The sequence below is a fragment of the Anolis carolinensis genome, unplaced genomic scaffold, assembly GCF_035594765.1.
Source record: "Anolis carolinensis isolate JA03-04 unplaced genomic scaffold, rAnoCar3.1.pri scaffold_7, whole genome shotgun sequence".
Classification (NCBI taxonomy): Eukaryota; Metazoa; Chordata; class Lepidosauria; order Squamata; family Dactyloidae; genus Anolis; species Anolis carolinensis.
In genome coordinates this window covers 33,124,694-33,136,890 of record NW_026943818.1, presented here as the reverse complement: position 1 = coordinate 33,136,890, position 12,197 = coordinate 33,124,694, and the positions used below count along the sequence as shown (strand labels likewise).

The 12,197-nt window shown below is 27.9% G+C and overlaps 1 protein-coding gene across 1 annotated transcript in view; it reads left to right on the top strand.

The window, feature by feature from the left end:
- The first annotated feature begins 637 nt into the window (after window positions 1-637).
- Window positions 638-12,197, top strand: part of crlf1 (cytokine receptor like factor 1) — a 37,596-nt gene continuing 26,036 nt past the window's right edge. The window contains exon 1 of the mRNA XM_062959003.1: window positions 638-1,297. Coding sequence (XP_062815073.1) covers window positions 1,246-1,297 — 52 coding nt within the window. The 5' untranslated portion in view covers window positions 638-1,245. The remainder of the gene's footprint in view (window positions 1,298-12,197) is intronic.

The window sequence follows — 12,197 nt, the reverse complement described above, 5'->3', positions numbered from 1 at the left end:
TAATAATAATAATAATAATAATAATAATAATAATAATAATAATAATAATAATAAAAAATAGATGCAGGCAAAATGTCAGGAGAGAATGCTTTCGGAACATGGCCAGACAGCCCGGAAAACTCACCACAACTCTGGCCGTGAAAGCCTTCGACCACACATAGTAATAAAGGTTAATAATAATAATAATAATAATAATAATAAAATAGATGCAGGCAAAATGTCAGGAGAGAATGCTTCCGGAACGTGGCCAGACAGCCCAGAAGACTCACCACAACTCAGTGATTCCAGCCACAAAAGCCTTTGACCACATAATAATAATAATAATAATAATAATAATAATAATAATAAATAGATGCAGGCAAAACGTCAGGAGAGAATGCTTCCAGAACATGGCCAGAAAGCCCAGAAGACTCACCACCAATCTGGCCGTGAAAGCCTTCGACTGCACATAGTAATAAAGGGTAATAATAATAATAATAATAATAATAATAATAATAATAATAATAATAATAAATAGATGCAGACAAAACGTCAGGAGAGAATGCTTCCAGAACATGGCCAGACAGCCCAGAAGACTCACCACAACTCAGTGATTCCAGCCACAAAAGCCTTTGACCACATAATAATAATAATAATAATAATAATAATAATAATAAAATAGATGCAAGCAAAATGTCAGGAGAGAATGCTTCCGGAACGTGGCCAGACTGCCCGGAAAACTCACCACAACTCTGGCCGTGAAAGCCCTTTGACCACACACAGTAATAAAGGTTAATAATAAATAAATAAATAAATACGTAGATGCAGGCGAAACGTCAGGAGAGAGTGCTGCCAAGAAGCCACCCCCCCCTGGAGGCGGGCGTGGGGTGTGTGGTAGGTATTTGCTCCATGAGTCAGAAGTTGATCTTTTTTCTTTTTTTCCCCAAAGCCGGGTGATTGAGTAACAGGCAGAGAAAGAAGAAGGTCAGGACGAGAGAAAGAAAGAAAGAAAGAAAGAAAGAAGAAAAGAAGGAGGGAGAAAGTTTTTTTTCAGTCTGCGGGGCGGGGAAGGGTGGGCAGAAGAAGGGACTTGTCACCGCAAAAGAAAAGCTGCTCAGACTTGCCTGAGAAGAAGAAGAGGAGGAGGAAAATCCCGGCTGGATCCGGAGGACGGAGAACTAGAAAGCCTTTCCCGGGAAGATCACCTTCTTCTTCTTCTTCTCCTTCTTCTCCTTCTCTTTCTCGTTCTTCTTTTCCATCCCGAGGATGAAGTCCTTGCTCCTTTGCCTCTGGCTCCTCCGGGCAGATTCCCTGATGTGTGAGTAAATATTTTTATTATTATTATTATGGTTTGCATTTTTGAATTATTTTAATATTATGACTATTATTATTAGTAGTAGTATCGTTTGCATTTCTGAATTATTTTTAATATTACTAATATTATTATTATAAGTATCGTTTGCATTTTTGAATTATTTTTATTTGCAATTTCAATTGCAATTCACACTCACGTTTCCGATTATTATTATTAACATTATTATGGTTTGCATTTTTGAATTATTTTATTATTATGACTATTATTAGTAGTAGTATCGTTTGCATTTCTGAATTATTTTTAATATTACTAATATTATTATTATAAGTATCGTTTGCATTTTTGAATTATTTTTATTTGCAATTTCAACTGCAATTCACACTCACGTTTCCGATTATTATTATTAACATTATTATGGTTTGCATTTTTGAATTATTTTATTATTATGACTATTATTAGTAGTAGTATCGTTTGCATTTCTGAATTACTTTTAATATTACTAATATGATTATTATAAGTATCGTTTGCATATTTGAATTATTTTAATATTATTACTATTATTAGTAGTAGTAGTATCGTTTGCATTTCTGAATTATTTTTAATATTACTAATATTATTAGTAGTAGTATCGTTTGCATTTTTGAATTATTTTTATTGGCAATTTCAATTGCAATTCACACTCATGTTTCCGATTATTATTATTATCATTATTATGGTTTGCATTTTTGAATTATTTTATTATTATGACTATTATTAGTAGTAGTATCGTTTGCATTTCTGAATTATTTTTAATATTATTACTATTATTAGTAGTAGTATCGTTTGCATTTCTGAATTATTTTTAATATTAGTACTATTATTAGTAGTAGTATCGTTTGCATTTCTGAATTATTTTTAATATTACTAATATTATTATTATAAGTATCGTTTGCATTTTTGAATTATTTTTATTTGCAATTTCAATTGCAATTCACACTCGCGTTTCCGATTATTATTATTATCATTATTATGGTTTGCATTTTTGAATTATTTTAATATTATGACTATTATTAGTAGTAGTATCGTTTGCATTTCTGAATTATTTTTAATATTACTAATATTATTATTATAAGTATCGTTTGCATTTTTGAATTATTTTTATTCGCAATTTCAATTGCAATTCACACTCACGTTTCCAATTATTATTATTATTATTATTATTATTATTATATTGTTTGCATTTTTGAATTCTTTTTATTTGCAATTTCAATTGCTATTCAGGATTCTGATTATTATTAATATCATTATATTCTCTGCATTTCTGAATTATTTTTATTTGCAATTTCAATTGCAATTCGCACTCACGTTTCCGATTATTATTATTCTATTTTTTGCATTTTTAAATTATTTTTATTTCCAATTTCAATTGCAATTTGCACTCACGTTTCCGGTTATTACTATTATTCTATTGTTTGCATTTCTGAATTACTTTTATTTGCAAATTATTATTATTATATTCTTTGCATTTTTGAATTATTTTTATTTGCAATGTCAATTGCAATTCATGCTTACATTTCCAAATATTATAATTTTTATTATTATTATATTGTCTGCATTTCTGAGTTATTTTTATTTGCAATTTCAATTGCAATTCATGCTTACATTTCCAATTATTATTATTTTTATTATTATTATTATTATTTGCATTTCTGAATTATTTTTATTTGCAATTTCAATTGTGATTCGTGCTTCCTATTATTATTATTATTATTATTATTATCATTATATTGTTTGCATTTCTGAATTATTTTTATTTGCAATTTCAATTGCAATTTGCGCTTGCGTTTCCAATTATTATTATTATTATTATTATTATTATTATTTTATTTTACAACACAGCAAACAAGATAGACAGGCTGGATTTCGTATCACAAAATCATAAGTCGAACACTTCCCAAGCGTTTAGGATTTATTATTATTGTTATTATATTGTCTGCATTTTTTGAATTATTTTTATTTGCAATTTCAATTGCGATTCATACTTCCGATTTTTATTATTATTATTATCATTATATTGTTTGCATTTTTGAATTATTTTTATTTGCAATTGTAATTGTTGGGGATTTTTATTTGCATTTGTATTTATTTTCCGATACTTTTTTAAATTTGCATTTTGGAATTATTTTTTTTTAATTTGCGATTTGAATTGTGATTTTTTTAAAAACATGTGTTTCCAAACTTTTATCCTCCGACGGTGGGAAAAAAAAGGACGGGAATAAGTTTTGGAAGAAAATAAATTGAATTAAGTGGGAAACGGTTCTTTATTAGGAAGCCTTGGCAATGGATGTCAATGATGGACAATTATTATTATTATTAAACTTTATTACGATTATAATTAACTTTATTATTATTATTATTATAAAACTATTATTATTATTATTACTATTACTATTATTATTAAACTATTGCGATTAACTATGTTATTATTAAACTATTGCTATTACTATTAACTTTATTATTATTATTAAATTATTACTATTATTATTAACTTTTGAATCTTTTGAATAGAAAGTATATGTGTACAATACTTTCTATATATTTAATAATATGGTATTATATATACATATATATTATATAGGTAAATATGTAACATAAATTCTATATATAAGTATTATATCTTACTAAATGTTCTGTATATATTATTATATGTGTGTATATATATATATGAAAGTTTCTATATATTATATATTAAATATAATATATATATACAGAATATATGAAGTATTTTTGCATATAGTATTAGATATATTATATATGTGTGTATTTAGATATATGCATAAAATATTACATAATTATATATCTGTGTATAATATATATATTCTATATATATGTATTATATTTTACCACATATTATATATAATATTATATGTGTACATATATTTATATATTATAGATATAAAATAAAATAATCTGTCTATGTATGTATGTATGTATGTATGTATGTATAGAGAATATATATATTCCTGCTTCTTGGATATGTTAAATATGTATGTATATATTAGATATATGTCTGTATTACATATATTTATATAGAGAATATATATATATATATATATATATATATATATATATATATATATACACACACACACTCACATTTTTTATTAGATATGTGGTTACAATATTGTATATATACATATATAATATATATTATATTGCATATATTTTTGTATATATTGATATAATATTGATATTTAATAAAATATATAATGATATATTATTATTATTAGTAATAAGGTTAGTAATAAGAATTATTATTATTAATAACATTGAATATATGTTATATATATAAATATATACATATGCATATGGGCGGGTTAGTCATAAGAATTATTAGTATTAATAATAACATTGAATATACTATATATTATAGATATATATTAAACAATATATACATATGGGTGGGCTACTAATAAGAATTGTTATTATTAATAATATCACTGAATATTGTATATATTATAGATGTATATTAAACAATATATACATATACATATGGGCAGGTTAGTCATAAGAATTATTAGTATTAATAATATTGACTATACTATATAATATAGATATTAAACAATATATACATATAGATATGGGCGGGTTAGTCATAAGAATTATTACTATTAATAATAACATTTATACTATATATTATAGATATAAACAATATATACATATACATATGGGCGGGTTAGTCATAAGAATTATTACTATTAATAATAACATTGAATATACTATATATTATAGATATATATTAAACACTATATACATATACATATGGACGGTTTAGTCATAAGAATTATTATTATTATTATTATAGGTATATTAAACAATATATACATATACATATGGGCGGGTTAGTGATAAGAATTATTATTATTATTATTATTAATATATATTATTGGTATATTAAACAATATATACATATACATATGAGTGGGTTAGTAATAAGAATTATTATTTTTATTATTATAGGTATATTAAACAATATATACATATACATATGGGCGGGTTAGTGATAAGAATTATTATTTTTATTATGATTAATATATATTATAGGTATTTTAACAATATATACATATACATATGGGCGGGTTAGTCATAAGAATTATTATTATTACTATTATTATATATTATAGGTATATTAAACAATATATACATATACATATGGGCAGGTTAGTGATAAGAATTATTATTATTATTATTATTATTATTAATAATAATATATATTATAGGTATATTAAACAATATATACATATACATATGAGTGGGTTAGTAATAAGAATTATTATTTTTAATATTATAGGTATATTAAACAATATATACATATACATATGGGCGGGTTAGTGATAAGAATTATTATTTTTATTATTATTAATATATATTATAGGTATTTTAACAATATATACATATACATATGGGCGGGTTAGTCATAAGAATTATTATTATTATTATTATTAATATATATTATAGGTATATTAAACAATATATACATATACATATGGGTGGGTAATAATAACATTGAATATACTATATATTATAGATATATATTAAACAATATATACATATACATATGGGTGGGTAATAATAACATTGAATATACTATATATTATAGATATATATTAAATAATATATACATATACATATGGGTGGTTAATAATAACATTGAATATACTATATATTATAGATATATATTAAACAATATATACATATACATATGGGTGGGTAATAATAACATTGAATATACTATATATTATAGATATATATTAAACAATATATACATATACATATGGGTGGGTAATAATAACATTGAATATACTATATATCATAGATATATATTAAACAATATATACATATACATATGGGTGGGTAATAATAACATTGAATATACTATATATCATAGATATATATTAAACAATATATACATATACATATGGGTGGGTAATAATAACATTGAATATACTATATATTATAGATATATATTAAATAATATATACATATACATATGGGTGGGTTAGTAATAAAATTGTTATTAATAATAATATTGAATATACTATATATTATAGATGTATATAAAAAATATATACATATGCATACATACATATATATGTTATATATATTTCATTATGGAAACAATTGAGGATTTGGAGAATCCTCCGTTTCTTTGACGAAATGTGCATTTAATTCTAATTCAAAGCGCTGCGTAATGTCTATGGGAAAAAAAAAGACTTTATTTATCCTTCGGGGAGGCCTATAGAATACGAGGCAAAAAAAACAGAGAACGTAAAGAAAAGAGAGAAACCAACTTGGCAGGCGAGGAAGCCTCCGCCACATAAATAAACAACAAAAAAAGCAAGATATTCCCATTGATTAAACAAAGGCACCGGCGGCTCTGCACAACATCCCATATTTCCCTTTCCATCTGTAGTTTATTATATTATATTATATTATTATATACATCCAAAAGGCCACTTCCCCTCCCAACAACCAAATGACTGGATTATTTATCATTCCCTCCTCTCCGGGCCTCGAAGAGGTGGTAAACGTGAACGTGAGCCAAGAGTGTGATGCTGCAGCAGAAAAGGCCAATACCATTCTCATCTTTGTCCATAGGAATAGAGTGTCCGGGGAGTCATTATATTATTATTATTATTATTATATATAATATAATATATATTATATTATAATATATTATAGAATATATATTTATTATTATTATTATTATTATTATTATTATTATTATTATTATTATTATTATTTCCATTGAAAGAGATCTAAGAGTATACCATGAACGTGAGCCACGAGTGTGATGCTGCAGCAGAAAAGGCCAATACCATTCTCATCTTGGTCCATAGGAATAGAGTGTCCGGGGAGTCATTATATTATTATTATTATATATAATATAATATATACAATATAATATAATACATATTATATTATAATATATTATATAATATTTATTTATTATTATTATTATTATTATTTCCATTGAAAGAGATCTAAGAGTATACCATGAACGTGAGCCACGAGTGTGATGCTGCAGCAGAAAAGGCCAATACCATTCTCATCTTGGTCCATAGGAATTGAGTGTCTGGGGAGTCATTATATTATTATTATATTATATATAATATATATAATATAATATATTATATTATAATATATTTTATTATTATTATTATTATTATTATTATTATTATTATTATTATTATTATTATTATTATTATCCATTGAAAGGGATCTAGGAGCCTTAGTGCACCATGAACGTGAGCCAAGAGTGTGATGCTGCAGCGGAAAAGGCCAATGCCATTCTCATCTTCATCCATAGGAATAGAGTGTCTGGGGGAATCATTATATTATTATTATTATATATAATATATATAATATAATATAATATAATATATTATAATATATATTATATTATATTATAATATAATATATATTATATAAAATATATTATTATTATTATTATTATTGTTATTAATATTATTCAGGGTCCATTCCATTAATATATTATAATATAATTTATATATTATTATTATTATTATTATATATTTTATTTATTTATTATGATTATTATTATTATTATATTCCATTGAAAGGGTGTTTGGGGAGTCATTATATTATTATTATTATTATTATTATTATTAAATTATTATAATAATATAATATATTATAATATAATATATTATATAATATATTTATTATTATTATTATTATTATTATTATTATTATTATTATTATTATTATTATTATATTGAAAGAAATCTAGGAGCCTTAGTGCACCATGAACGTGAGCCACGATTGTGATGCTGCAGCAGAAAAGACCAATGACATTCTATTCTCCATCCATAGGAATAGAGTTTCTGGGGAGGTCATTGTATTATTATGATTATTATTATAATATTCCATTGAAAGGGATCTAGGAGCCTTAGTGAACCATGAACGAGAGCCACGAGTGTGAGGCTGCAGCAGAAAAGACCAATCCCATTCTAATCTTCATCTATAGCAATAGAGTGTCTGGGGGAATGGTTATATTATTATTATTATTATTATTATTATTATTATTATTATTATTATTATTATTACTATTATATTTTATATATATATATATATATATATATATATATATATATATATATATATATATAATATATTATATAATATTATATATATATTATATAATTATAATTATAATTATATTCCATTGAAAGGGATCTAGGAGCCTTAGGGGACCGTGAACGTGAGCCAAGAGTGTGATGCTGCAGCAGAAAAGACCAATCCCATTCTAATCTTCATCTATAGCAATAGAGTGTCTGGGGGAATCATTATATTATTATTATTATTATTATTATTATTATTATTATTATTATTACTATTTTTAATATATATATATATATATATATATATATATATATATATATATATATATGATATAATATATTATATATTATATAATATTATATATATATTATATAATTATAATTATAATTATATTCCATTGAAAGGGATCTAGGAGCCTTAGGGGACCGTGAACGTGAGCCAAGAGTGTGATGCTGCAGCAGAAAAGACCAATCCCATTCTAATCTTCATCCATAGCAATAGTGTCTGGGGAATCATATTATTATTATTATTATTATTATTATTATTATTATTATTATTATTATTATTATTATTATATTCCATTGAAATGGATCTAGGAGCCTTAGTGAACCATGAACGTGAGCCAAGAGTGTGATGCTGCAGCAGAAAAGGCCAATCCCATTCTAACCTGCATTCCAAGTGGCCTGAAGCGACCGCTTCTTGGTTGTGGTGAAGTCACGGGTCAGCAATGCTGAAATAATGGGATTATTAGAGGCGTCGGGAGGCTTTTCGATTTAACTCTTTAAGCAAAATGTTTGGGAAACACAACGGAGAAAGCAATAATAATAATAAAATAATAAAAATAATAAAATAATAATAATAATATAGGAACTGCATTTTTTGCACCACATAATAATAATAATATAGGAAATGCATTGTTTGCACCGCATAATAATAATATAATATAGGAAATGCATTGAGTGTTTGCACTGCATAATAATAATAATAATAATAATAATAATAATAATAATAATAATAATAATATAGAAGCATTGTTTGCACCGAATAATAATAATAATATATAATAATATAGGAAATGCATTGAGTGTTTGAACTGCATAATAATAATAATAATAATAATAATAATAATATATAATAATATAGGAAATGCATTGAGTGTTTGCACTGCATAATAATAATAATAATAATATAGGAAATGCATTGAGTGTTTGCACCGCATAGTAATAGTAATAATAATAATAATATAATATAGGAAATGCATTGAGTGTTTGCACCGCATAGTAATAGTAATAATAATAATAATATAATATAGGAAATGCATTGAGTGTTTGCACCCCATAGTAATAGTAATAATAATAATAATAATAATAATAAATATAGGAAATGCATTGAGTTTTTGCACCGCATAATAATAATAATAATAATAATAATAATAATTATTATTATTATTATTATTATTATTATTATTATTATTATTATATGAAATCCAGCATATCTATTTTGTTTGCTGTGTCATAATAAAATAATAATAATATAGGAAATGCATTGAGTGTTTGCACTGCATAATAATAATAATAATAATAATAATAATAATAATATAGGAAATGCATTGAGTGTTTGCATCGCATTATAATAATAATAATAATAATAATAATAATAATAATAATAATAATAATAATATAGGAAATGCATTGAGTGTTTGCACTGCAGAATAATAATGATAATAATAATAATAATAATAATAATAATAATATAGGAAATGCATTGAGTGTTTGCACTGCAGAATAATAATAATAATAATAATAATAATAATAATAATAATAATATAGGAAATGCATTGAGTGTTTGCACCGAATCATTGTCACATCCATATGTGTGAATCTACTTTTTCCAAAAAATGCAAACCAACCGGTTTCTGCTCCAAATTCATATTTCATATTTCCTTTTTCCGCCACCCACTCGCTCCTTGATTTTCATTTTTTTTTTCCCTCGCCTGTCCATCACGTCCTTTATGGGACCGTAAATGTCTGGGGATTATTAATAATTCATAATTAATTATTATTATTATTATTATGGGACGTGACCCGTATTCCAAATAAAGCCGGGGTTAAAATGGGTCTTTATTAGGACTGGGGAGCCTGGCGGGAACATTCATCTCCGAATTATGGAAATCAGGGCTGAACCACAACCTCTGAGGAGGCCTGCCATAGACGTGGGAGAAACGTCAGGAGAGAATGCTTCCGGAGGCATGGCCAGCCACCTAAACATCCCGGCCTTTTCCCAGCTGACACCAATAAGCCGAGGCCAGGCCGTAAAAGCGGGGCCTTCAAAAGAAAGGCATCAGCGTTCCCGACACCTCCTGGGCCATGTGGCTTCGCTTTCCACCCCGACTCGACACCTGGGCAGCGCACGGCCCTTCCTTCCTTCGTCCCCCTGCTCCAACACCACAAACAGCAATAAAACCCTCGGCAGGAAAGACATCACACCTTTCCCTTTCCCAACACATGTTCGGGGTGAGAAAAGAGAGGAGGGGGAGAGAGGCATACAAGGCGGAGGTTCCTCCACCACAGGCACCCCAGTGTCTGTGATGTATATGTCTCCTCCACCACAGACACCCCATGCAACTCCAGGTACCCAAGTTGGTGGCTTTCCTTCGGGGACAATTTCATCCTCAATTGCGTGTATTTCCTCCACCATAGACACCCCAGTGTCTATGGTGTATGTGTTTCTTCCATCACAGACACCCCAGTATCTGTGTTTCCTCCACCACAGACACCCCAGCTTCTCTGGTGTGTTTCCTCCACCATCAGACATCCCAGTGTCTATGGTATATTTGTTTCCTTCACCACAGACATCCCAGTGTCTATGGTGTATGTGTTTCCTCCACCACACCAGACACCCATATTTCCTCCACCACGGACATCCCAGTACCCATGGTGTATGTGTACCCTCCACCACACCAAACATCCCAGTTTCCTCCACCACAGACATTCCAGTGTCTATGGTGTATGTTTCCTCCACCACACCAGAGACCCGTGTTTCCTCCACCGTCCATGGTGTCCATACCCCAGTACCTATGGTGTATGTGTTTCCTCCACCACACCAGACACCCGTTTCCTTCACCACAGACATCCCAGTGTCTATGAAGTATGTGTTTCCTCCACCACACCAGACACTCATGTTTCCTCCACCACGGACACCCCAGTACCTATGGTGTATGTGTTTCCTCCACCACACCAGACACTCATGTTTCCTCCACCACGGACACCCCAGTACCTATGGTGTATGTGTTTCCTCCACCACACCAGACACCCGTGTTTCCTCCACCACAGACATCCCAGTGTCTATGGTGTATGTGTTTCCTCCACCACACCAGACACCCGTGTTTCCTCCACCACAGACATCCCAGTGTCTATGGTGTATGTGTTTCCTCCACCACACCAGACACCCGTGTTTCCTCCACCATGGACACCCCACTACCTATGATGTATGTGTTTTCTCCACCACACCAGACACCCCAGAGTTTCCTCCACCGCAGACCTCTCAGTACCTGTGGTGGAGGAAACAGATACACCACAGACAGTGGGGTGTCTGTGGTGGAGGAAACACTGGGGTGTCTGTGGTGGATATATTTAAAAAATATAGGACTAGATGATCTTTAGGGCCCCCTTCCAGCTCTTAAGAGACTATGATCACAAAATGAATATTCTCAGAACCTGAAATGCACCAAACCGAGCACCAAAATGCCGAAATATTCTGACTTTTCCCACCCGTCTCG